Source organism: Rhagoletis zephyria, unplaced genomic scaffold (genome assembly GCF_001687245.7).
Source record: "Rhagoletis zephyria isolate East Lansing unplaced genomic scaffold, Rhagoletis_zephyria_1.1 Rzeph_scaffold_00806, whole genome shotgun sequence".
NCBI lineage: Eukaryota > Metazoa > Arthropoda > Insecta > Diptera > Tephritidae > Rhagoletis > Rhagoletis zephyria.
In genome coordinates, this window is record NW_016157890.1 from 66,786 (window position 1) to 90,173 (window position 23,388).

The 23,388-nt window shown below is 36.9% G+C and overlaps 9 protein-coding genes across 10 annotated transcripts in view; 3 read left to right on the plus strand and 6 right to left on the minus strand.

Moving 5' to 3' along the window:
* The first annotated feature begins 1,228 nt into the window (after positions 1-1,228).
* Positions 1,229-2,627, plus strand: spt4 (Transcription elongation factor subunit spt4). Its single transcript, XM_017614282.1, has 3 exons — positions 1,229-1,433; positions 1,495-1,657; positions 2,347-2,627. Exons 1-3 carry the CDS (start codon positions 1,365-1,367, stop codon positions 2,463-2,465), a joined length of 351 nt encoding a protein of 116 aa, XP_017469771.1. The 5' UTR covers positions 1,229-1,364; the 3' UTR covers positions 2,466-2,627.
* An 11-nt stretch (positions 2,628-2,638) lies between these two features.
* On the minus strand, positions 2,639-4,441 carry Mvk (Mevalonate kinase). Its single transcript, XM_017614278.1, has one exon. The coding sequence runs from the start codon at positions 3,891-3,893 to the stop codon at positions 2,715-2,717; it is 1,179 nt and encodes a 392-aa protein (XP_017469767.1). The 5' UTR covers positions 3,894-4,441; the 3' UTR covers positions 2,639-2,714.
* Positions 4,177-5,094, minus strand: LOC108361628 (protein BOLA2). The gene is made up of 2 exons (XM_017614283.1): positions 4,886-5,094; positions 4,177-4,793 (listed from the first exon to the last, which is right to left on the minus strand). Exon 2 carries the CDS (start codon positions 4,706-4,708, stop codon positions 4,442-4,444), a length of 267 nt encoding a protein of 88 aa, XP_017469772.1. The 5' UTR covers positions 4,709-4,793; positions 4,886-5,094; the 3' UTR covers positions 4,177-4,441.
* Positions 5,095-5,101: 7 nt separating this feature from the next.
* LOC108361626 (complex III assembly factor LYRM7) lies at positions 5,102-6,108 on the plus strand. Of its 2 annotated transcripts, none has more exons than XM_017614280.1 (5): positions 5,102-5,127; positions 5,295-5,475; positions 5,535-5,678; positions 5,742-5,823; positions 5,888-6,108. In XM_017614280.1, exons 2-5 carry the CDS (start codon positions 5,455-5,457, stop codon positions 6,046-6,048), a joined length of 408 nt encoding a protein of 135 aa, XP_017469769.1. In that variant the 5' UTR covers positions 5,102-5,127; positions 5,295-5,454; the 3' UTR covers positions 6,049-6,108. The 2 variants fall into 2 exon arrangements, with proteins under 2 accessions (XP_017469769.1, XP_017469768.1); XM_017614279.1 differs by having other exon boundaries at positions 5,114-5,171; positions 5,309-5,475.
* A 2-nt stretch (positions 6,109-6,110) lies between these two features.
* Positions 6,111-8,015, minus strand: LOC108361624 (peptidyl-prolyl cis-trans isomerase-like 4). The gene is made up of 2 exons (XM_017614277.1): positions 7,522-8,015; positions 6,111-7,464 (listed from the first exon to the last, which is right to left on the minus strand). The coding sequence occupies exons 1-2, from the start codon at positions 7,913-7,915 to the stop codon at positions 6,131-6,133; spliced, it is 1,728 nt and encodes a 575-aa protein (XP_017469766.1). The 5' UTR covers positions 7,916-8,015; the 3' UTR covers positions 6,111-6,130.
* A 1,502-nt stretch (positions 8,016-9,517) lies between these two features.
* On the plus strand, positions 9,518-11,202 carry LOC108361629 (uncharacterized). Its single transcript, XM_017614284.1, has 2 exons — positions 9,518-10,756; positions 10,828-11,202. The coding sequence occupies exons 1-2, from the start codon at positions 9,611-9,613 to the stop codon at positions 11,182-11,184; spliced, it is 1,503 nt and encodes a 500-aa protein (XP_017469773.1). The 5' UTR covers positions 9,518-9,610; the 3' UTR covers positions 11,185-11,202.
* Positions 11,181-12,735, minus strand: LOC108361631 (uncharacterized). The gene is made up of 3 exons (XM_017614286.1): positions 12,034-12,735; positions 11,765-11,948; positions 11,181-11,705 (listed from the first exon to the last, which is right to left on the minus strand). Exons 1-3 carry the CDS (start codon positions 12,619-12,621, stop codon positions 11,347-11,349), a joined length of 1,131 nt encoding a protein of 376 aa, XP_017469775.1. The 5' UTR covers positions 12,622-12,735; the 3' UTR covers positions 11,181-11,346.
* A 611-nt stretch (positions 12,736-13,346) lies between these two features.
* On the minus strand, positions 13,347-15,304 carry eIF2Bgamma (eukaryotic translation initiation factor 2B subunit gamma). Its single transcript, XM_017614285.1, has 7 exons — positions 15,041-15,304; positions 14,838-14,985; positions 14,416-14,776; positions 14,210-14,356; positions 13,951-14,127; positions 13,669-13,895; positions 13,347-13,602 (listed from the first exon to the last, which is right to left on the minus strand). The coding sequence occupies exons 1-7, from the start codon at positions 15,195-15,197 to the stop codon at positions 13,437-13,439; spliced, it is 1,383 nt and encodes a 460-aa protein (XP_017469774.1). The 5' UTR covers positions 15,198-15,304; the 3' UTR covers positions 13,347-13,436.
* Positions 15,305-18,520: 3,216 nt separating this feature from the next.
* LOC108361635 (bromodomain-containing protein DDB_G0280777) overlaps positions 18,521-23,388 on the minus strand; it is a 38,775-nt gene continuing 33,907 nt past the window's right edge. The window contains exons 2-4 of the mRNA XM_017614293.1: positions 20,650-21,084; positions 19,374-19,707; positions 18,521-19,290 (exon numbers count right to left, since the gene is read on the minus strand). Of these exons, the coding sequence (XP_017469782.1) occupies positions 18,850-19,290; positions 19,374-19,707; positions 20,650-21,084 (1,210 nt within the window). The 3' untranslated portion in view covers positions 18,521-18,849. The remainder of the gene's footprint in view (positions 19,291-19,373; positions 19,708-20,649; positions 21,085-23,388) is intronic.

A 23,388-nucleotide genomic window follows, 5' to 3' on the forward strand; every position in this document is an offset into this window, starting at 1 on the left:
TAACCATAACCGAACATTTGTTTGTGTATATATTCATTTGTCGGTGCTGTCAATTAAAATTTCCTCACTTAATTAGGAAACAAACCAAACTGAGTTGATCACAAATTGATCCAGATTTCTATCAGCATCAAATCGATGTTGAATTTGCTTAACTTTTCTTTATCCAAATATGTAATGCAAAATAAAAGAAATCTCGATCGGCGATCACTGAAACGCAGCTAGCAACTGTATACTCGAAAAAGCAATGTTGCCACTTTTTCTCTTTAAACCATGTTCGAATCGTGGAAATTTTGGAAGATCACAGGGTTGCTTTTAGCATTTAGATTCTTAATGCAAAAATGGAGATGCATTTAGTTGCATTTAGGTGACGAATTTTGTATGGATAAATGTACATTTAGAGTAGCATTTAGAGCTAAATGCGCTAAATGTGATTTTACGCGTAAGCAAAAACAGCCTATAACAGAGCCTTAATGCTTGTCAACGCTTTGCGCCACTATCAAACAGACCGCTGTCAAGCGGTCGCGTTGATGGAAAATCAAAAATTTTTGATTTTCCATCAACACGAGCCGACAACAAGTACGTGTGACACGACGATCTCCGATTGCCTCGGTTGCTGGGGTAACCAACAACGGATGCTTGAAATCGCCGACGAGCTTTACTACTGTGAATTTCACCACCTAACAAAATGTTCGCGTACGCACTATCCAGTACTAATTTCCTGTTTTTTTCTCATGTCGTTTTCGTACACAAAAACTTGCCAGAAACTAGCAAAAGAGTGGAAATTGAGAGAGCAAAAATGACAGCTGAACTTGCAAGTTTTATCGGATTTTTACTGTATAAATTTTTACTAGCAACTATTTGCTAGTAAGAAAAACAGCTGATGGCATGATGCTTAATATAATTCACATTAACAAAATAATTGTTTGTGGTGCTTTTAGAGTAAATTTTTACCAAAATCGATAAACAAAAATTCGCCACAAATATTTTCAATAGTCAAATACATCGATCAGCGGTTTACTTGCTAGTTTCTGCCAGTTTTGCGTTTCTTTACTACTTCGTTATTTCGCTCTCTGTGAGCGTAATTCTCTCAATTTCCCGTTCTTCTTTTTCCTGATAATTATCTGCTAGAAAAGAAAAGAAACAAAGCCATTGGCGCCAACAATTATTGCGTTACATCAGCCACCCTGTGTTAAAAACTTCACCTCATCTGGTGTATAAAATGCAAAGTAGTATGATTTGCTTGTCAAATGCACGTTTGTTTATTTGTTTATAATACGGTTTTCCGTGGAAAGAAACAAGAAAACTTCTCAAATAGTTTAATATTTTTCACTCCTCCATACAATAACATTTAATACGGTTTCAGGATGTCTTTCGATACAATACCAAAAGATTTACGAGGACTCCGTGCTTGTTTAGTGTGTTCACTTGTTAAGGTATGTCTTCATTACGGCAAAGTAAAACTAAAATAATAACTTTAATTTTTTGTAATATAAGACATTTGATCAATTCGAATGTGATGGATGCGACAATTGTGACGAGTTTCTGCGAATGAAGAACAACAAGGATAATGTATATGACCACACAAGTAACAATTTCGATGGTATTATTGCCCTGATGAGTCCTGAAGATTCTTGGGTAGCCAAATGGCAACGTATAGGTAAGTTTAGATATCTGGATACCATGTTATGGTAATTATTCTAAGTTAAAGTCATAACTATCTAAATCTTGCAGTAAAATATACCAATACATTCGTATTGACTCAAGCTAGTTTCAATGTAATTATTGGAGGCTATGACAGATTCCATCGTAGTCCGAATTTTCGTGAAATCTTCGAAAATGCCATCACTGAGTCCGGAATGCTGCGAACGCTTGTATTCAAATGTTGTTTTCGGGTATGCAGTCCAATGCTTAGAAAAATGCCTTTTTTATTTTTTTGCCCACGTTTCGACCGTTTCCTGCCTCTTATGTGTGAATAAGTAAATTTGTATCTACAGCTTTCAGTTGTTAATGTTTATGTTTATTTGTTTAAATTAATCACAACCGAAGCTAGACACAGAAAAATGCAATTTTGAGACCTGAAGAAGTCGGCAAAAAAAATAAAAAAGGTATTTTTCTTAGCATTGGACTGCATACCCGAAAACAACACTTGATAAAAAAAAAAAACAACAATAACAATCAGGTAGGAAGAAACTTGAGTTTGTATTCAAAGTATATGCTACGTTCGAGACTATTCGGATTCAGTGATAGCATTTTCGTGTATTGCATACATTCATTTGCTTTCTAAATTAAAAATAAATGTTTTAATCGCGTTTCAAAATATGAAATTCTGTCTGAACTCTTCTACAGGACGTTTCACGCGAGGCATCTACGCCATCTCGGTATCGGGCAACCTCCCACAAGCAACGCTGCGCGAAATGAAAAGTCGCGGCATTCCCTACAGATCTAGAGACACTAGCCAACGTTGATTTACTGAGTTTTCGAATTATAATATATTATGAAATGATACAAAAACAGATTTATTGTTGTGTTTTATTAATTACAAAGCACAGCGTATAAAATTTAATATTACTTATGTACATACATACATATTAAGGTGCATATATATTCCTTCGATGTGAAAAAGCAAACAAAATTAATATTTACTTAGATCATAAAATTATAAATGTATTGTATGTTAGTACACATGTTTATTAACCATAGAAATATGTGGAAAATTAGTCTTCCAGCGCCTTAATCCGTAAGCCATCACCACCGGCAGTGGTAGACTGCACACCAAATCCAGCTGACTCCAGTTCTTCTTTCAATTTCCAATATACCTGATTACTTTCAAAATTTTCTGGCAGAAGCACAATAGCAAAGCCTCCTGCCCCAGCTCCTGTTATTTTGCTGAAGAAACCACGCTTGAAGGCAATCGCAAATATCTGCTCCAATTTGGGGTGTGTAACACCGATAGCTTTAAGAAGATCATTGTTGATTTGGAACAACCTTTCGAGTTTCTCGAACTTTTCGCTGTCGTCTTTCGCGTTGCCAAAGTTTTCATAAAGTGGTATGGCATTCGTCACAATTTCTTCACAAGCATCCCAAATGGAGTCCACGACCTTTGGAAAGGTCTCCCAAAGGTGTCGTACTTTAGCAACAATATCCGCAGTACTACGGCTTATGCGACTATCTACCAGCATTATGTTGAGCGGCCGCTGTATATTAATAGATTGAAAGCCTTGTCCTTTGACGAAACGCAGCATTCCTCCGTAGGTCACCACAGTGTTATCAACGCCAGATGGAGTACCATGCATAATGCGCTCAGCTTCAAAGGCCCACTGAGATATAAGAGCTTGGTTTTCCACTTTGAGGTATGTTTGCTCATCAAAATGGCCAGTTAAAAGTAAAAATGCTGCCGATAATACTGCGCCAAACGAGGCTGAGCTGCCTAGGCCAGATCCAATATTCATCTCTGTGTCGATATTCACTTGAAACCCGGATTGTAGAGTGAGTTCTGCATTCGGAGCCGAAAGAACTGCACCTGTCAATAGATAATATATGGACAAAAAAGCCTTTTGAGCTTGTTGCTTGTTAGAATTGCTAAGAGCTCCCTCCACTTGCTTTGTGACAACGTCTCGCACCTCCTCTAATAATTTTGCAGTATAATCCACTTTGCTACCAGGATACTTGACACGAAAATCGTTAACAAAATCATTGAACTGTTGTAATTGAATTTCAAATGTGCAATTCAAACTATCTAAATTGAACACTGCAACACCATTATCCGGTTGAGGGCGGTACTGCAATTTCGTTGTTAGTCCCACGGCGGCGGCTAAAGCAGGTTTTCTGTAGACAACGGCATGTTCACCATGGAGAATAACTTTGCCGGGTGCATTAACTTGAAATTTTTTCATTTTAAATTTACGTGAGTTGGAAATCTTAAGTTTTTACTCGTTATTTATTCAATAGCTACAGAAATAAGAACACCTTTGTGTAAATAAGTCGATCTGTAGCAGCGTTCGTAAGCCGACAACTGGTTTACTCACACAAACACAAAGAATGAATTGGATTTGTGTTAAGTAATATTGCAGTCGTATTTGTATGCAAATAAGGCAACTTGACTTTTGGCTTGCAGTTCGCCTATTATCGTACTTTCAATTTGAATCTTGTTTCATTTATATTTTAGATGATTATGTATTTTATTTCCTGCAGTTTAAAAATGTAAATGGTTTAAGCACTGAGCGCCTGCGCAGTTTATTACGCATTTACAATTATGGAGTAGCTATACTTTCACTTTCTGCACTATATAGTTCGTGTTTAAATTGACTCCGTTTCGTTTTCTGTCGAGTAGGTACGCTATTGTTGCCGTTCCGGTTTACTAATTTCGTCTGTTGCTGTTGACTGACTGAATGATGCTATAAGCTAGCAGAAATATATATTTACTGTGTTGCATATGGTGCTTTTATTGCATTGTCTGCTGCACCTTTTCCCACTCTTCGGGTGTGTACGACTTTTGTGAGAATGCGTGTATCTCCTTTAGCTCCTCCGCAAGTGCACTGTTAACTAAGCGATGTTTCTGCAGCAATGTCTTACCACGGAATGCCTCTGAAACAATTGTAACACTAAATTTACCACCACAACCGTCCGATTCGTCGATTGCCTTTACGTACTGTGCTCCCAGTTTGTCGGTTAACTTGTCTTCCAAATACTTTGTGTTGTATTTGCTCATTTTAAAAGCAATGAAATTACAAATTTCTTAGTCAACTTCGCTCTGCTGCAGTTAACGTTAATAACTCTCAAGACCCGGCACTTACCTACAGATATGCATAATTAAACATATGTTTATTAATCTTTTTTGTGATGATTGTTGAATAATAATTAAGTACAAATGCTAGCGCAGACATACTTATCCACTTATATGTGCAAGTGCAGCCAGAATTATTTTTCAGCTAGCGTCGTCTTGAATATAAGTTGAGCGTGATTAAAGCTTGATTAAAGCTTTCGGTTCGTCCAAATCTACCTGCAGACACCAAAACCAATATTTCCGGTTTTTTTTATATCAACTACCTTTTCTAATGACCACGGCGTGAAGCAATTGAATTCAGTCAAAAAAAATGCGGGCCGACAGCTGTGATTCGAGACTCGAAAGTAGGAAAGTGCAAAATCGGATGATTAGTCGATATGTTTAGAAGGTTTAAAATTGCATTTTTTAATGTTTTAATTAATTTTGATTCAAATAGGTTTTGTTATACATATAATCTAGTTGCTAAATATCTTAGAAAATATAGTTATTTTGGAAAAAATATTAATTTAAGATAAATAATTGCAGACAATGAAATCTTTCATAAAACGTGTGCATATCTGACATTCTGTACAATCAGCTGTTTTATTATGACAAGGAATTGACAAATATTTTAGAAGCAGCACTAAATTAAATTGATTACACAAATCAAAAAGTTAAGTTAAATAATTAAAATGGCACAATTACGACGTGAGGTAAGAGGAGGTATTTTAGGGAAGCTTGTTTTTTCATTAAAAATTTGCGCTGTCATTAGGCGCTAAGGGCGTTCAAAAATTTGCATCGGACCAGGCAATTCGTCTTCCAAGGAGATAAACAAACGTTAGAAGCTGGTCGCAAAGAAATAAACGAACATTTTAGAAAAAATCGCAATGAATCAAATGACGAGGAAATAAAAAAGGTTAGGCAAATATATAGTTTACTTCATTAACATATAGGGTACTCAACTTACTATAAAATTCAGATGATAAAACTAGCGAATGACGTTAACAAAGAATTGCGCACAAACGTTGTACAAGCAGTGCAGGAAAAGGAAGGCGTTTACCGTAAGTCGGCATATTTATTATGTAGATCAATTCGAATTTCAAAGTGGTATTTATTCTCTTTTAGAGCTGCGCATCACCGAAGAAACCACGCGTTTGGACAATGTTCTTTTTAATCCAGACGCAACAATGGAACAATTGACTCCACGCAACCGCAAGGGACGGCCTGCCGGTGGTTGCTGCGGGGGAGAAAATTCTTCGAGCGTTAAAGCAACCAATCCCAAGTAATATTTGTGCTAAATAAACTTACATACATACATATGTTATTAAATATAATATTTAAAGATAGATTATTCTTAAGTAAATTCCTTTATTTCTTATGTCTGTTTCTTCTTTTATGTGACTTTCTTTTAGAGCTTTTCTTTTTTGAAACTTTATGTTTACGTCCGTGGCGTCTTCTCTTATTGGAAGCATCACTAGATCCATCGCTGCTGGTAGTACTGGTGTCTGTGCTAGACGATTCCGTCTCAGACTCGCTACTAGAACTATCGGTGTCATCACTTGTGGATGTGCTTACTCTTTTACTGCATTTCGATTTGGATTTGGGTTTCTTGGATCTGTCGTCACTTCTTACGGGTAGTCGTTTCTTATCCACTTGTTTTTCGCTACTAATGTGATGAACATAATGTCGCTGCTTTGTTTCCTCTGGGTTATTTCGCCTTCTGTCTGTAGATTTAGAGTGCTTATCGCGTCGTTGGCTGTCAGGAGAATATTTTCTCGCTCGCTCTCCACTACGACTACGTGACTGCCGATAATGCTCACGTGAACGTCTGCGTTGACGTGCGGTATTTCCATCAACACGTCGTTCTTGCCTACGATGCTGACTGTGATAACTCGAATGATGATCCCGTTCATATTTATGCTTTTCTTTGCGTTCCCGATCGTGTTGTTCCCGATGGCGCTCTTCTCGTGCTAATCGGCGTTCAGTCGAGCTCATTCGTTTAGTGTTATCGCGGTCATCGCCGTTTCGCTTTCGATTGTCCCTTTCCTGTTTCCAGCTCGGTTCCCGTAAATTATCAAAGTCCCTATTTTTTAAGGAGCCTTCAACTCCACGACCCTTTCCTCGCCATTTTACTTTCGCAACTGACTGAGAAAAGTCTACGTGGATTCGACGATCGTCAATGAGCACGTTGTCCATCTTAAAATAAGCCGCTTCACACGATTTCTGATCCTCAAATTCAACAAATGCATACTGCAAAGAGTCGCCGGTTTTTCTATCACGAATAACTTCACAACTTTTTACCTTACCGAAACGGCTAAATATGATTTCTAAATCATCGTCTGTTGTTACTGGATTCAATTTACAAACAAAGAGTACATTTTCAGGTGGTGCCATTTCTGCGTCGGGTAAGTCTCCAACAATCTCAAGGATGGTGGCACGAGCTTTTGCTTCCCGCTCTGAAAGCATTTCCTGTAACTCTTCGGCTGTTTTTCCATCCGTATCGTCAATATCTTCATCTGCTGCAATACGACCATTTTGAAATCGTTGCGGATTTGGCGATGGCGAACGACTTGGTAACTTTAAATTACGTGGATCTGGGTAAGGATCCTCTAATATGACGGTATGGGTTATACGTATGTCTTGATATGGACGAAAGTTCTCATCGACAATAGTCTCATTCAATTTCCTTAATATTTCGTGACCTGCAAGTGAAATTAATGAATGCATTGAATTTTTTTTTTTTTTTAATTACTGCTTACCTTCAACTACTTCGCCAATAACGCAATGTGTGCCATCCAGTGAAGATAAATTTGGCGCTAATGTAAAGAAAAATTGCGATCCAACTAAATTTTTTCCCGCAGACACAAGTGATAGTAGTCCAGCAGATTCATGATAAATCTTTGGCATTGTTTCAGTTTCAAAAAATCGTTTTTCAGTTCCATCGAGCTGGCCCCAAATAGAGCTACCGCCGTTTCCCGCACCAGTAGGATCTCCGGTCTGCGCAATGAAACCTCGTTCGATGGTGTGGAATAAATTAAAATTATAGTACTTAATTTTGCAAAGCTTAATGAAGTTTAAGCAAGCAATCGGACGCTCGTCCACAAAAAGATCGACGGTAATATCACCTATCGTTGTTTCAATTACAACAGACATTTCACCAGCATTTATAACAAAACACGAAATTTTTGCAAATACTTTTTTTTATTGAGGTCAAATTTATAGTTCAGTTGCTAAATGTGTGAATTGAATATGGCATGGAAAACAGGGTGTCAAAACGAATAGTTTTTAAAGCAGGGACGCACAGCAAGGCGGATTTATAAATTCTCCTTGGATCACAAGCAGAGAACTTTACTTAGGGCAAATAACGTAGAAAGAACGTCTTTGGTAAAAATTGTAAAATTATTTTATTAAATTGAAAAATAATTTTATTACTGCGTGGCTAACGAAAAAACGTTAAAAATGGACGTTACTGTTCGATGAACTATCGATTGCAATTCAAAAATCTTAATATTTATACTAATGAGGTGTTAACATCAGTTGGGTCACGGGACATACACTATTGGGCAATTCACAAGGTGTTGTGAAGTTATATTTTCCTAACAAAAGTTGTGTTAAAACACGACGGTTGTGAACACCTATTACGATTATTTATTATATCTCAGCACTTAACCTCACATAACACCGAATAAACATAGGTTGCAGAGTTGTATCGTCATGTGTTATTTTTCTTCACAAAACAATAACAACATTTTTACAACTGTCATGAAATATCATGACTTCACGACAAACACGACAAATACGACACCTCGTGAATTGCCCATATGTTTATACGTAGGCCAATTCACAAAATCATTCCATGAATTTAAGTTAAAATTGGCCGCATAAACACAATAGGGTCTTCCCTTAAACTCATATTAGCCTCGCCAACCTCGTAAAAGAACTATCAAAATTTGAATTTAGTACTATTTACGAGCCCCTCCTAAAATCACGAGGTAAATTTGATGCGCAAACGACCTCATGTTGTTGTTGTTGTAGCAGCATACAAATTCCCCAAAGACTTTTTGGGGAGTGTTGCTGGAGTGACAGTCCTTGGCCAGATATAAATCTGAGGGGCCAAAATTGTTATACTAAAATGTATGATGAAATAATGAGAATAAATTAAAAAAAAAAATAATCGAAAAAAATGAATGAACTTCATCCACTAACTGTATTGACTTAATTTTTTTTTGCTAATTTTCGCCATTTTGAATTGTATTTTACCTAAGAGTGATAGAGACAAGATGGCGGGATGATATGGAAAATACTAAGAAACAAAAATTGCTTGACAAAATCCTGATTGATCTGTCAAACAGTAACCTAACTACACCTTTTCGCAAAGGGCGCGTTCCCATTAGAGCCTCGTAAACATATATGTAATACTTCTATATTGGCAGTAAGCTAACTTCTCAATGTGTAAGCATTCCGAAATCAAAGCGAGACAGTCTAGTACTGTTTTTGTCAATGTATTGTGTACTTGAGAGCTGTTTTTGTGTATGTGTTGTGTACATGTTTATTTATAAACGTATGTGTTCCTTTTCTTTCGTACGTGTTTATTGATATATCTGTACTGTAGTGTTTTCGTACAGTACTAGCTCTTACTGCCAATATAGGAGTATTACATATATGCTCGTAAACTTACCGAGTTTTACATGGTTTATGACTTTAATTAATTGTCAAGAAACAAACCTGTTGCCTTTTATCACACAGGGTAACCCAAATAAAAATCTTTATTAGTGGCTTAAAGTTTTTTTTTGCCTTTATGTTATTTTTGTTTATATATGTAGAAAGAAAAATTAGAAACGATCCTCGATGGAAAATCAGGGCACATCGGAAAATCCGGCTGAGCCATCGGAAAAAATTAGAGCCGGCGTTAATAAAGCAAATAAATCGGAAGACTGCGAAGCCCAAATCCACGTAGGTTCTTGTAATCCTTCGGTTCATCCCGATGGAAGTGAGCACGTTGATGAGGATTTGACTCGCATTCGAGGTGATGCTATAGGCAATACATTATACAGTGAACGTTTTGTTCTTTCAACATTACTAAAACTTACCAAGGTAGAAAAAGAACTCGCCGAAAATGAATGCTTTGAAAACGATTTATGCTCAGTTTGGGACATGACGATTGAAGAAGATGTTGTACTCTTGCTTTTAGAACATAATGTGCTGGAGCTCTTCGCCCATTGCATCAATGCAACGGAGGACAAGCGTTTAGTAGAAATTCTGGTGGGAATTTTGGGTAACATGTGCAATTTTAAAGAAGCACGAGAAGCACTTGTTGAGAATAACAATCTAGTTCAAATACTCCTCGGATTAACAAGTTGCTCCGACTCGCTGACGCTTTTGCAGCTCACACGTCTTCTTTCTGTTGTACTTATACATGCAGATCGTGCAGCAGCTCTCCAGTGGTATCAACGCATTTGTACTTGTCCAGATTTCGTTAAAAATATTACCTTTATATTAAACAACTCTATAAATGAGCAATTGTTACGCCAGACAATTGAAACACTGAACGCAATACTGGCAAAATTTGCTTTAGTGGAACCTAATCCGCAAAAGCCCCCAACGAATGAGGGCGATGATCTTGACCGTTTGGATCCATTGCCCACGTTTGAACAACTTTTTGTCGAACAAAATCTTATAAAAGCCACAACAGAGGCATTTCTAGCATTGTTGCCTAGAAAAGATACAACAGAGTTACAGGATAATGACGAGGATGATGATGAAAGCACTATACTTCCTACACAAAGCACTCATAATTTAATGCAAATATTCTTAAACATTCATGGCATCTTGACACAGTATGATGATCTGTCACGGAACAGCTACAAACCGTATATCGAGTCTTTATTGGATTGCCTTGGCTGCATTCTTGAACCTCTTTGCAACCCCAAATATGTACCGCATTTAAGTAATCGAGAACAAGACCTATTAGATAGTATCAATGATGTTTTTGAGGTAATTTTATCTTGTTGTAAAGGTATAAATATATTTAGTAAATTTGCTACTTTTTTTGAATATATACGCAGTCACTAGGAGATCCTTTTGATGAGATTTGTCTGATGTATGCTATAAGGATCTGGAATCTCCTAAGAGAAGAAAATGAACGTATTGCAAGAAAAACAACAACTGCAAATGATTTTGAAGATAATACAATTAAAGAAGATGATTTTAATTTTGAAACGAGCTATTTAACCATACTCGACCTCATTGTGCGTATGGTCAATGCTGCAACTGAAGTGCAGTTACAAGAATTTTTGAAAGAGAATAATGATGACAATCTGAAGAATCTACAGAGTGCGCTCAGCATTGAAGACAATGATCAACCTACACGATTATGCTACAGCAAAATACAGATTAGTCTAGAAAACATACACAAAAATTAAAATTTAAACATTTTTTAATTGGAAACTTCGATTTTTTAGTGCCTGAAATGTATCCATATATGTAAGCGGATTGCAAGCTATTAATATACACACATACTAATATGTTTGTCAAGACGCAACGCTGTAATGGAGAGTTCATAAGCATTTCCGATTACAAGTTATTCACTTGTTTGCGGATGTATTTAGTTGTTCTCGCAAAGATTCCATCCAGGACAATTTTCCAAGTTTAACTGCGCCACTACTGCTTACAATTAAAATACTTTGAGCATCTGCAGTTTTCGAATTACGAAATAAAGTATTGTTGTTGCCGATGCCATCTTGCAGATGCGATAGTGTATCATCTAATATCACGGCGCGGGATGTTACCTCAATGTTAGAATGTTCTTCAATGCGATCAGAAATATTTATAACGGCGTGTTCTATTTCTTTTGCTTTAACAACATTCTCCCCTGTCAATTCGGAAAGTTGCAGAGTTAATTTTCCACCATTCGCTCGCACCGTAAGATTACCATGTACTCCAGCTGGTAGAATAACATGCATTTAAAAAAAATTTTGCTAATAGGACCAACTGTTTACTCACTCATAATCAGTTCTCCTCCCTTATGCACGTCAACTTCCGTTTTTTTGTGAACATTTCTTAGCTGTAGGGAGCCGGAATTGGTTTCAAATTTCGACTCTTCCACGTAGCAAGAGCTCGTGGATATACTGCCCGCATCTGTCTTACAATTTAACTGATCACCCTGCAACTTGTCGAACGAAATATTCTGGGAAATAAATGTTTGAATCAGAAAATGGGAATACATATTTATTTACATCAAGTTCATTCATATTATGTATCTATGTACCTACCCCTAATTGTTTGGTTTCCACTTTAGTTATTTTTCCTAAGAGCATACCTTTGCATGTGATATTTCCAGCAGCGCTATCTAATGTCACATTATCGGCTCGAATTTCCTTGGTTTCTATGTTTTTTTGAGCTCGCACCGTTACCTCCGAGCTGAAGATATTCTGCACTTTTACACTATCGCTGGCCTCAACATTGAGATCGGATCGAATAGGAACCTCCAGGTTACAATAAAAATCTGAAGTGTCCCCTAACTTCTTTACCACAATATTTACTAAACGTTCATCTTCACTGACATCCACTTGCATCGTCACCGGACAATTCCTGGCATGACCACCATGTAACTCTGCGATAAGCACATTTGCGTCCGGATATTCGACTACATCGGCAGATTTAACACGCAAATAAATATCGGTACGAATATTTATTCGCGGGAAAGGGTATATATAGCGCAAGGTTTCCTGATGCACTTGTTTGTCATTACCTGCTCCTGACAAAATGCTACTCATTTTATTTTGTTTTACTGATTTCTTGGCATACAAGCGAATATTCGTGGTACGCAGTGCAGGCTGCAGCCGACGTAACAACAGCATTTCCCCTATTTGAAAACTTGGGTTTGAAAATCTGCCAAAGCACTTGACCGAAATTTCTCTGCAAAAAATAAATATGGAAATTGACGATCAGCTGCGAAGTAAATAAACAACGAAAAATTAGGAAAAATGAGGGAGAAGTTGAAGAATCAAACCAAAACAGAAAGAAAAATCCCATTGCCACATGTCGCACTCGATATCATGAACTCCACTTTGGTTTAAAAGATACATACGCGCAAAAAAAATAGAAAAAAGGTTTTTTCTTAACAGCGGTCGCCCTTCGGCAAGCAATGGCAAACCTCCGAGTGTATTTTCGCCATGAAAAACAGCTTCTCATTAAAATACAATCGCCGTTGGGAGTCGGAGTAACACTGAAGGACTGAAGGTCCGTCCCTCCTCTTTGTCAAGGCGCATGCCACAGATCGGAGAAGCTTGGCCAAACCTTGACTCATGTGTAAGCGCCAATCAATTATTATTATTACATACAGCCCGCGACTTCAACGATTCGACCAGTTTTGACTCTTTTTTATTCTGTTTTTTATAATTTTTTTTTTTTTTATAAAAGTATACCTAGCTCATTATCTATACAAAAATTAAAAAAATTCTTCAAACTTATCACCACAACTCCAAAGATTTTAATTACAACTTTTAGAAATATGTTTGGAACCGTAACTATAAAAGATCTCAGATCTTATTGTTCTAATAATTTGGCAATAATAAAAAAGAAATGGGCTGTAATTACTTTTATTAAAAAAATGCAACTTTCGTTTAACCACAAGAAAGTATACACGTAATTAATTTTTATTGTTTAATTATTTTTATTGTATATCAATCTCCATAAAACCATCAGCGTTTGTTAAATGTTGATTTTCTTTTTTCGTACCTTCCTCCACAGCGAAACTTGGCCCGATCAAACAGTTTTTCAGCACAGATCCACGCTTAACCACAGCTCTACTGCCCACAATACAATTTTCAATGTTACAGCTAAATTGAAAGAAATAATTTTATCGTTATATGTAAATACACACAACTAACCGATGTTATCCTCACCCTTCTTCGATAATAGCGCTAGTCATTATAATAGATTTGTTTATAATATTTTTCGGATTAATGGTGCAATTGGCACCAAAAACACTAAAGTTAAGCGAAGTTTTTTCGGACAGTTTAGCACTGTCACCTACAGCGATTTCTTTCGTCTGTGTCGAATTCATAACTGCGTTCGCTGAAACGAGTGCGTGGTCTTGTTCGTTGAAAAATTTTGGCCAAATATTGGAAATCTACGAAAAGTATACGATGAGTAAACATGTAATAGACTCTTTGAACATTATTTACCTTACGGTTAATCGCGAAAAAACTTAAAGTAGTATTTACACGTACGCCAATACTCTCCTTTGGCGCTATAACTGCATAACAACGTATCACGTCGCCATTGTAGGGCTCTTTGATGCGAGAATCGTTAAACAATGTGGCTGTCTGTATGCGTTGCTCAAGTTGTGTGTTTGATGCATACTAAATTTTTTGAATATAAATAATTATGTATACATGAGTAAAAACGTAAATCCGCGTATAAAGAATATAGAAACGTGCTTACATGAAAAATATCATTTTCGGGTTTTATGCTGATACCCACTTCCGAGTGTATATCTGGTGCAGCGGCTGATGTACCTGATTTCTTGGACATTTGCTTTTTGATCAGATAAGGCAGAAATTCTCCTTTGAGGGTAGATAAGTTTTCTTTCTGCATGGGGAATTAATACACGTATGTTTATTAAAAAAACTCAAACTTATTGGTTTTACCTTAAGCAGAAAGTCTATTATCCACTTCTTCATAACATAAATGTGAGAATCTATTAATCGTGAGAAAATCGTCATTTTTCCATTCTTGCGCAGGAGGTGAGCATTTATACTCATTACTTCTTCGAAATCGCTTGTCGATGCAAGGAAAAGCAAACGATTAGATTCCGGATGAATACCAATTAGATCACGTTCCGGTTTGTGCTTTGTCTTCGGACCAGGCAATTCTACATCCGATTCGAAACCACTTTTGAAAAGTAGTGCGGCGAGTGCAGCATCGTGTTGGCGAAATTTATTGATCAACGGATATAAACTAACATTCGAAACTATATCGCAAGACAATACCAAAAAGTCCGACTTAATTCTGGAAAATATACATACATAAACGTAAATCAAATCAGAAGCTAAATAATTTTACTATTTACTTATCATGTATGAGTCGCAAACTATCAGCTGTGCCAAAATCGCTATCGCTATCAATCGGCACGAAGTCAATCTTAATTTTCAGAGATGTACGTTCCAAGGCCTGTTGTATTTCAGAGCGCTCATTTTCTAATACCACAATAATCACATCTGCGAGTTTACGGAAAGTAAATAAACAAATTTCAACTAAATTCATAACTATTACCTTGAAAGTTATGCTGTTGCAACATATTTAAAGGATACCATAGCAGCGGATAGGGACCAATAGGCACAAGGCATTTCGGCGAGTCGGCCAGCACTTCTGGCAGGCGTGTACCGCGTCCAGCTGCCAACACTACAGCCTGAAATTCTTGCGTTACCATTGCAAATTATATGCTTTTTATTAACAATAAATAAAAGACATGCTAAATTGGCAAATTTCTAAAAAGACACACACGCCACACGACATACGCGAAATAGGATAAAAGAAAACTGTCAAAAAACTGCACTACCGGAAGTAGAAGGCGAGGGCCTAATTTTCCAATAGGGGCGAGTAGCAACAAGTTTTACAGGGTGGCACCAATGATGAATTATATACTCGACAGGGAGTAATACGTCTTTTCCACGCTACCCGAATTACGTAGTTCAATACAAATTGACTACTACTAGGGTGGGTGCATTATAAAAAGATTACAAGGTAAGACCATTGAGAAGAAGTCTGACGTTTGCCGGCAATATAATTTTAAAATTCAAAACTCAAACTCACACATACTTTCTCATTTTCAACTTCAAACAACAATTTTTTTTTATTTTATATGAGTAAGGATAAAAATATTAAAATTTTTGTATCATGATATGATTTTAAAATGCTTGCAAACGTCAAAAAACAATTAATTTTTAGCAAAAAAAAAACCGACTTAAAAAAAAATATATATATCTATATATTTCATGATCCAATGATCGGATCTAAACCAAATTAGTATGGGACCACCTCTGAGACACTACCTTTCCGTTGCAAAAAGAATTATTGAAATCGGTAGACGTGGCGCAAAGTTATGCGGTAACATACATAAAAAAAAAAAAAATATTCCGACGAACTGATAACCTCCTCCTTTTTTGGAAGTCGGTTAAAAATGATGGCCGACGAATGGAGAGAAGGATTTATGCGACTTTTAAAGCTTAAATAGAAGGCTGCGTTGATCCGGATTAACTGCAGTTAAAAAAATTTATTTGGTTCATTTGTTGTAGTTGTTATAGCAGCAGTGCTCAATCCCCCATGTTCTGTTATGAGTCACCATCTTCAGCGGTATCGATGGGCGCAATCCAGAGCGTGTCGTGAGTTGGAGGTGCATCTGAAGAGATGTTGGGTGTTGTGAGGACCTTGCCCACATGCGAGACACTACTAAGCCCCGCCTTTTACGGTTCATCCATCAATCATTTTCGTCAGGCTCGACTAACGGTAGGTCCAAGAAATTGGTAGTTTCAACAAGGTCGACGAAAAGAAAACGGGTGTTAGTTGAGTGGGATTGAGCTGGCATGTGAAGAGGTAGTTGGTGTCGTGCTGGGAGTCTCAAAATGCCGGAACCAATTGATGACGTAGTGGTCGAGTCTGGGCAGGTAGCTATTGATGCGGCTACGGTATCCAGACCGTAATTGGGCTAGGGCAACGGGGGTCTCTCTTGAAATTTGAAGCTCCATGATCTGGTCTCTCTCGGTAGTTTCGCTTCCTTTATATTTATGGGCGGGTGTCGATCATGTAGGACGATATTGTTTTTGCGCGTGTTGAGGCTCATTCTCACCGCATTGCTGGGTAGCGCCGCTCTCTATCTTGCTGTAGCGGACGGATGGTCTGTGTACGCCTCGATAACTGGCTTCAAGTCGTGCAGGTGTGGTGGTAGTGGCTCGTTTCGAAGCAGGGCTGGTTTCGTCGGCAACATCCCACGAGGTATTGCTTCGACAGCATGGTGTTGTGCGCTTTCACCTCCAGGACCTGGTTTTCATCATGGAGGTGATGCTCGGTCGATATAAGATGTCAACCTGTAGCCCTACATAGAGTTGCGTTCGGTTGCGAGCAGGGTCTCTTTGTCTGCTGCTCAGGTGCTGCCGGCTAGCGACTAGAGAACTATGTTTCTGGCCCGCAGTTTGCTGCAAGTGGATGAGGCGTGCACGGAGAAGGAGAAAAGGCTATCGATAGTCACTCCCAGAATTTGGCGTGATTGGCTGTCGATATTTTGGCATCATTGACGAAGACGTCTAGTTCAAGCCTGATCTCCTTGGTCCAGGTTGTGAAGAGTATGGCAGTGCATTGTAGGACGGAGATTTTGATGCTCCTTGCAGTGAAGAAGTTCGAAAGATAGGTGAGATAGTCTGTTATTTTATCGCAAAGGCTGCCGATGTTTGGCCCCATCATCATTATTGTACGATCATCAGCGTTGCTTACCAAGTTGATTCCAGCTCGCGGTGGAGGGAGTTTTGCCATGTAGACATTAAACAGTGTCGAGGAGTGATTAGACTTTATCAGCGTGGCTTCAGACCTTGACTAGATATTCATAGCACGTCAAATCCTAGAGCAGACTCTAGATAAGCAAATCGACACACATAATCGGTTTGTTGACCCCGCAAAACTAATACATCTACGTAAAGTGACGTTGAGCATAACTTTCAGCTCCGTCCAAATTGAGACCAAACGAGGCGATTCACTCTCGTGCGACTTTTTCAATCTGCTGCTGGAAAGCGTAATTAGAGCTGCCGATCTGAATCGCAGCCGCTACATGTATAGAAAAGCACGAGGTTGCTGGCGTGTGCAGATGATATCGACATCGTCGGTCTGAAACAAAGAAGCCAAAGAGTTTGGTCTAGCGATAAATGAAAATAAGACAAAGTACCCCCCGGAAGCATATATGTAAAGAGTCCATGCGTTTCGGGACACACGCCACTGTTGGCAGCTATCTGCCTACGTGGGATCCAGCATGAACACCACCAATAACGAAAACCAGGACATCAAGCGAGGAATAACTCTTGCCAACAAGTGCTACTTTGGGCTCGTCATGCAATCGAAAACTTATGGTCTACAAGTCCCTCGTCATGCCCGTTCTTCTATATGGCGCAAAAACGTGGACGATGTCGAACACTGATGGAAAACCTTTGGAGTCTTTTGGGAGAACTATTCTACGAAAGATCTACGGCCCTACTCGCGTGGACGACGGGTATAGGAGTAGATGGAATGACGAACTGTATGAGCTTTTTAATTTGTACAATTATTCAGCGATTGCGCTAGCGAGGGTAAGTCGAATGCATGGCTGACGACGCTTTGGGGAAAATATACTTCGACTCAGTACCCATGCGCAGACAACGAAAGCAAGGGTGCACATGTAATGCACGGAAAGGATCAAATGCAGAAGGATCTGGATGAAAAACGGGCAAAACCTCCCAAAGAAAAGAGCCAATTGGCTGTGGTGCCAAATAAGAGGAAGAAGCTAAGTTGAATGACTTTGATGTAAAATGCTAAACAGGCAACGAATCACGGCGTTCATGATCGACTTTGATTTTTCAATTTAAATCGTATTTCTTCATTTGATTCAAAACGAGTGACCATTCGTTCAGAGATGCCGTGATTAGGGCCCAAATGCTGAAAATACATATATTTTTTTTTTGTATTTTTATTTAAGTTTTTAAAAATTATTAAAAATTACATCAGTAATCTCTTTCTAACATTTTGGACAAATAATTGTTCATATTAAGGTACACACATATAATACGAGTTTTGGGACTACTTTTAAATTCGTAATATGTAGTTTTTATAACAGTAAAATCAATAGAAATAAAATAAAAATAAAAAACTGTTAATAATTCGTTAGATTTAATGCTTAAAGCTACATATAATTCGAAAACTTCGTTTTGCATTTTGAATTCAATTCACAATGCACTTGTCGGACGAGATGAGCGTGGGAGCATTACAGTACGGCTAGAGGATAGTGAAAGTAGGATACAAGTGTCGAGGTCGGATTTTTAATTAATTTTATTTTGTTTTTTATTTTACTTTCGTCGCTCGTACAGGTAATCATCCTCATAGTAACGCGGCGTTGAAGTGGCAACGAAAAGTTGTGGGCGTCGTTGCAGCAGTGATATGTTAATCTCCTCGGGAGTACGATAGACTTGCGGTTGTGGCACAGCGTGTTGCAGTGGTGATGCGGCAGTGAAAAATCTGTAAGGACTTGGTGTAACCAGTGGTGCAATAGTTTGCCCGATGGGTCGCTGTTGAATCGGATGTTGTTGAATAGGTTGTATGAGTTGTGCTTGAGGCTGTGGTTGAGTCGTGGTTGTGGTGGCAGGTTTACGATAAACGGTTGTTTGCTGCTGTTGTTGTTGTTGTATGGGCTGGTGACGTACCTGTTGTACCTGCTGACGTTGCTGCTGATAGATGGGTTGTTGTTGTTGTTGTTGTGGCTGCTGCTGTTGTTGGAAGCCAACTTGAACCTAAAAAAAAAAAATTATAACATAAATTAGGTTAAGTATGTTTGTATGTGCCGAAAATTCATACGACTTTGTTTAATACTCACCGGTTGCCTTTGATGATTTACGCGTTGGCGTGGCGCTTCCTCTTCATCATCATAACGCTCATTGTCATAATAGTTTTCGGGATAGTAACGCTCCGAGTAGCGTAGGGTCACATTTGGCTTGCTTTGGTGTTCATGAAGATTGATTGGCTTGTAGAGGTAATCGTTAACAATATGATATTTCGACGATTGCTGACAGATGTTATCGTGCGATGGCGGCATGCAGATTAGATGTATTTGATGGAAAGTAAAACCCTCAGGACAGATCCAAGAATGACGTTGATTATCTTGGCAATAATGGAAAACTTCGCAATTCAGTGACTCATCGGCGTAGTAGCTGAAGTTTTAGAAATTTGTATACAAAATTAAAGGAAAATAATTAAAATTTAGATCACATACTTTATAAAAAGGCGATGAAGAAACTTAAAATTGAATTAAAAAAGTAAAGTAAAGTTAAGTAAAATAAATTAAACGAGAAGTGTACCGCATTTTACCTTCCTTTTATTAATTCGGGATGTAACTATGTAATATTGATGCGCCTAAAAGATGCGATTTCTATTCTCAAGTTACATACCTGATGACAGTACGAATGGCAATTATAATAGGGAGGTTTTAGTTTTTTAAACTATAATTTTATTGTAGGTTAGTTTGAAGCTGGCATAAAAAATTTAGGGTGCGTGGCACCTTCTATTTTTCCAACGTGACTTGAAAAAATACACAAAATTCTTTACCGACAACAGAGCTCCTCAGGGAAGCCTTATAAAAGTCATAACCCTCAACAGAATTCTCCTTTCTCTAACCGCAGTATGAACACCGGTTTACCTGCCGCTAACGTCCGACGTTTTTCATCTATTTTCGTGAGACTTTAATTTTTTTGCGCCAGCCTCACACTAACCTACAATATTCGGAACCCAAACCAAATAAGCTAAGAAAAATTTAAAAAAAGCAAAATGAAAAAAAAAATAATGAAAATAAAATTAAAACTAATCAAAAGTAAAAAAAGGAATATAAAAATGAATGTACAAAAAATAATAAAATAAAATAACATTAAATATAAAATAAAATAAAACAAAAAAAAAATAAATAAAATAAAATAAAGTGAAAGAAAAAAAATATAAAACAAAATAAAATAAAATAAAATAAAGTAAATTAAAATAACAGAAAACTGCATTTAAAAAAATAAAAACAGTAATTAATCTAAATACAAACAAATAAAAAAAAAAAACGAAAATGATTGAGATAAAATTTAAAAAATTATTCAAAAAAAATTTTCACTCACCCCGAATTTTTCGAATTGCAATTAAACGAAGACTTGGCCAACAGTAGTGACAATCTGTCTGGTTCCTCTTCCACTTCTTCTTCACTTTCCTCCTCACTCGTCGTCGGTTTCTTATTCTGTTTCAAGTAATTACTCTGCTGTTTTACATTACGACTTTGATAGATTTGCCGTGGTGCTTCCTCCTGATCCTCCTCCGACTGACTATAGTCATATAATTGACGTTGTTGTAATTGCTGTGGTTGTTGTTGCTGCCGATAAGCCAAATGTGTTTGCGCTTGCGATTCAAATTCATCCTCCTCATCGGTCGCATCAATGGAGCGTGCAGCAAAGCCTTGCGGTTTTGCCGTAGTTGCTGAGGCGGTGACGTCGCTGTTCGCAGCAGAATACGCGCTGCCCAATAGGCACGTCGCAGAGACTAGCAGTATGAAACGCAAGCTATAATTGGCACAATAGAAATAGAAAATGATAAAAAATTATGATTAATCATAAATATTTTTATAAATCAATACAAACATATTGAAAATATACATAGGTCATCTGTGTATCTTACATAACACCAGCAAAGAGTAAATGAACCAAAATATGTTAGAAGTACATACATATGTATGAATAAGAAATAAGACAAAGTTTCAAAATTTCATATTGCCCACTTTGTAGCTGTGAAATCCTTCTTTGTACTAAATATTTTGGTATGACAAAATGGTAATCGGAAACAACATTTGAAGTGTTATTGTTCAATTAATACCGTCAAGGTTAATCCCATGAGTGTCGTTTTGTTTTCTTGAAGTCGGTACATAGTTAGTATTTGTTTCCGATTTTGAAGTGTCATTGAGTTATGTTTTAGTGGTAACAATTCGTAATAAGAACTAATTACAAATCGTTATATGACGGAAGTGTTAGTGCTTATTCACGTAAGTACATACTTACAAATATATGTATGTACATATGTACTTATCGTCATCATCAATTAAAATGGCTTCATTGAATTTTTTTTTGAGATGCGCGATTTTCACAAAAAAAAATCAAAGAAAACTGAAAAAATATATAGTATATATATGTTGGTTCAGACGCATCGTGGATAGGTTGACTTTTATCTTTCAAGCTTCAAAAATTAGTCTCCCGTTACTGCTGTATAGTAATACCACCTACAAAGTCACTATTGCAAAAACCAGGCGCTTGTAAGTTTTCGTAAAAAGAAGTCTTAGAACGATACGAATTCTTGCACATAATTTTTTTCCACTAAAAGGAGAGTGCTGCTGCTATCCACTTGTTCATTATATATGCCTTGGCGTAAACTCGTGTTTAAAAGACTTTGGGCACAAACTTGGCCGGGATAAATAGAAACTATAGACTTATGAAGCGAACTTGACATTTTATCATTTTGAGGAGTTTGTATTAAAAAATAAATAAAATAAAATTAATTAAAACATGTAAGGATTTAAATGATCTTACCACCCAGTCGGAAAAATCTACCAACACCAACATATAGATTTAAATGAAATAAAATTGTGAGCCTATAAGTCTACAGTGCTCTATAAATTCGAACCATATAACCGTAATTTTACCACGTTTAAAGCAACTAACTCTCTTGTTTATCCAGATTTAAGTGCAAATTTTGCAATCGTATGTTGAGTATTAAGTTACAGAGTTCCGACACAATAAATAGGAGTTAGGATATTTTGTCTCACAGCGCTGCACCGTTCGTTCGATTTTCAAAAATGAGTTGTCATATTAAAGAACTTGGACTCTAGACGTACAATAAGGTTTCATCTTTTTGAAAAGGGTTGTCGCTTGTTGAAAAATTAAATTAAATTTGAATTATTGAATAAGTTGAATTAATTTTAACAAAATGACTCTCATCAATCGAAATGGTTTTGAAAAGGCTCAGCCACATCGGACGCAAGGGAATAAGGCACTTGAAATATGTATTACAATATAGGGGCGGGCGAAAGCGGTTTAGGAGGGTTGTAGTTGGAAAACATATTGAGCAGGGTTGCCATCTATTTGAAAAGTCGAATTCAATGCCATTTGTATGTAATAATAAAATATAGGTGCCAAACGAAAGTATCTCAAGATATTTTTAGCTTAAAAATTAAGAATATTTATGATGTGTTTGAAGAGGGTTCAAAAATTCAAATTGTTTAATAAGTTTAATGAATCACTAAATAAAAGATGAGTATCAATCGAAATGATTTTTAAAAGGCTTAATTTCTAAACAATGTACATAGAGGAGAGTTAGCACCTCTTAAAATAGTCATCCGTTAAATGAAATATGTATCGCAATGTCATATAATTTCATGTCTATTGCACACATCCTACGCTTTTAATTTTAAATATCATAAATTGTTTATAATGTAAATGGCTTAATCTTTAAAATCAAAACATATCAAGACTATTTAATTTTATGGGTCTAGGAAAAATTATTTTCAACTTTTTAGTACATTTATAAAAATGTGGTATATTAAATTATTTTTTATTATTTTTTTATATGTACTATATAAGTATGTACATATGTATTATTATTATATTATATATGTATGCATCTTATCATCATCTATATATAAATAGGCAATCATGTTTCCTTTACACCCCTTTTACGGCTAAACTATACTTCTAAGGTATAAACAGTTATATATCATTAGAAAGGTATTTTGATGCTGATGTGCAGGCAATTTTTAAAATTTCAAATCAGTTTAAAATAGAGCGAAAAAATCAATTCAAAAGTCACACCAATACCAA

Excerpts from the sequence above, each read along its gene's own strand:
- spt4 (XM_017614282.1), top strand. The coding sequence starts at position 1,365 with ATGTCTTTCGATACAATACCAAAAGATTTACGAGGACTCCGTGCTTGT. Across the intron at positions 1,434-1,494 it reads TAGTGTGTTCACTTGTTAAG|ACATTTGATCAATTCGAATG; the intron begins GTATGTCTTCAT and ends TTGTAATATAAG. Across the intron at positions 1,658-2,346 it reads AGCCAAATGGCAACGTATAG|GACGTTTCACGCGAGGCATC; the intron begins GTAAGTTTAGAT and ends ACTCTTCTACAG.
- Mvk (XM_017614278.1), bottom strand. The coding sequence starts at position 3,893 with ATGAAAAAATTTCAAGTTAATGCACCCGGCAAAGTTATTCTCCATGGT.
- LOC108361628 (XM_017614283.1), bottom strand. The coding sequence starts at position 4,708 with ATGAGCAAATACAACACAAAGTATTTGGAAGACAAGTTAACCGACAAA.
- LOC108361626 (XM_017614280.1), top strand. The coding sequence starts at position 5,455 with ATGGCACAATTACGACGTGAG. Across the intron at positions 5,679-5,741 it reads ATGACGAGGAAATAAAAAAG|ATGATAAAACTAGCGAATGA; the intron begins GTTAGGCAAATA and ends TATAAAATTCAG. Across the intron at positions 5,824-5,887 it reads GGAAAAGGAAGGCGTTTACC|AGCTGCGCATCACCGAAGAA; the intron begins GTAAGTCGGCAT and ends ATTCTCTTTTAG.
- LOC108361624 (XM_017614277.1), bottom strand. The coding sequence starts at position 7,915 with ATGTCTGTTGTAATTGAAACAACGATAGGTGATATTACCGTCGATCTT. Across the intron at positions 7,465-7,521 it reads TATTGGCGAAGTAGTTGAAG|GTCACGAAATATTAAGGAAA; the intron begins GTAAGCAGTAAT and ends TTTCACTTGCAG.
- LOC108361629 (XM_017614284.1), top strand. The coding sequence starts at position 9,611 with ATGGAAAATCAGGGCACATCGGAAAATCCGGCTGAGCCATCGGAAAAA. Across the intron at positions 10,757-10,827 it reads GTATCAATGATGTTTTTGAG|TCACTAGGAGATCCTTTTGA; the intron begins GTAATTTTATCT and ends ATATATACGCAG.
- LOC108361631 (XM_017614286.1), bottom strand. The coding sequence starts at position 12,621 with ATGCTGTTGTTACGTCGGCTGCAGCCTGCACTGCGTACCACGAATATT. Across the intron at positions 11,949-12,033 it reads TGGAAACCAAACAATTAGGG|AATATTTCGTTCGACAAGTT; the intron begins GTAGGTACATAG and ends TTTATTTCCCAG. Across the intron at positions 11,706-11,764 it reads GGGAGGAGAACTGATTATGA|CTGGAGTACATGGTAATCTT; the intron begins GTGAGTAAACAG and ends TTATTCTACCAG.
- eIF2Bgamma (XM_017614285.1), bottom strand. The coding sequence starts at position 15,197 with ATGGTAACGCAAGAATTTCAGGCTGTAGTGTTGGCAGCTGGACGCGGT. Across the intron at positions 14,128-14,209 it reads CCGAAAATGATATTTTTCAT|TATGCATCAAACACACAACT; the intron begins GTAAGCACGTTT and ends CAAAAAATTTAG. Across the intron at positions 13,603-13,668 it reads AGCGCTATTATCGAAGAAGG|CTGTAACATTGAAAATTGTA; the intron begins GTGAGGATAACA and ends CTTTCAATTTAG.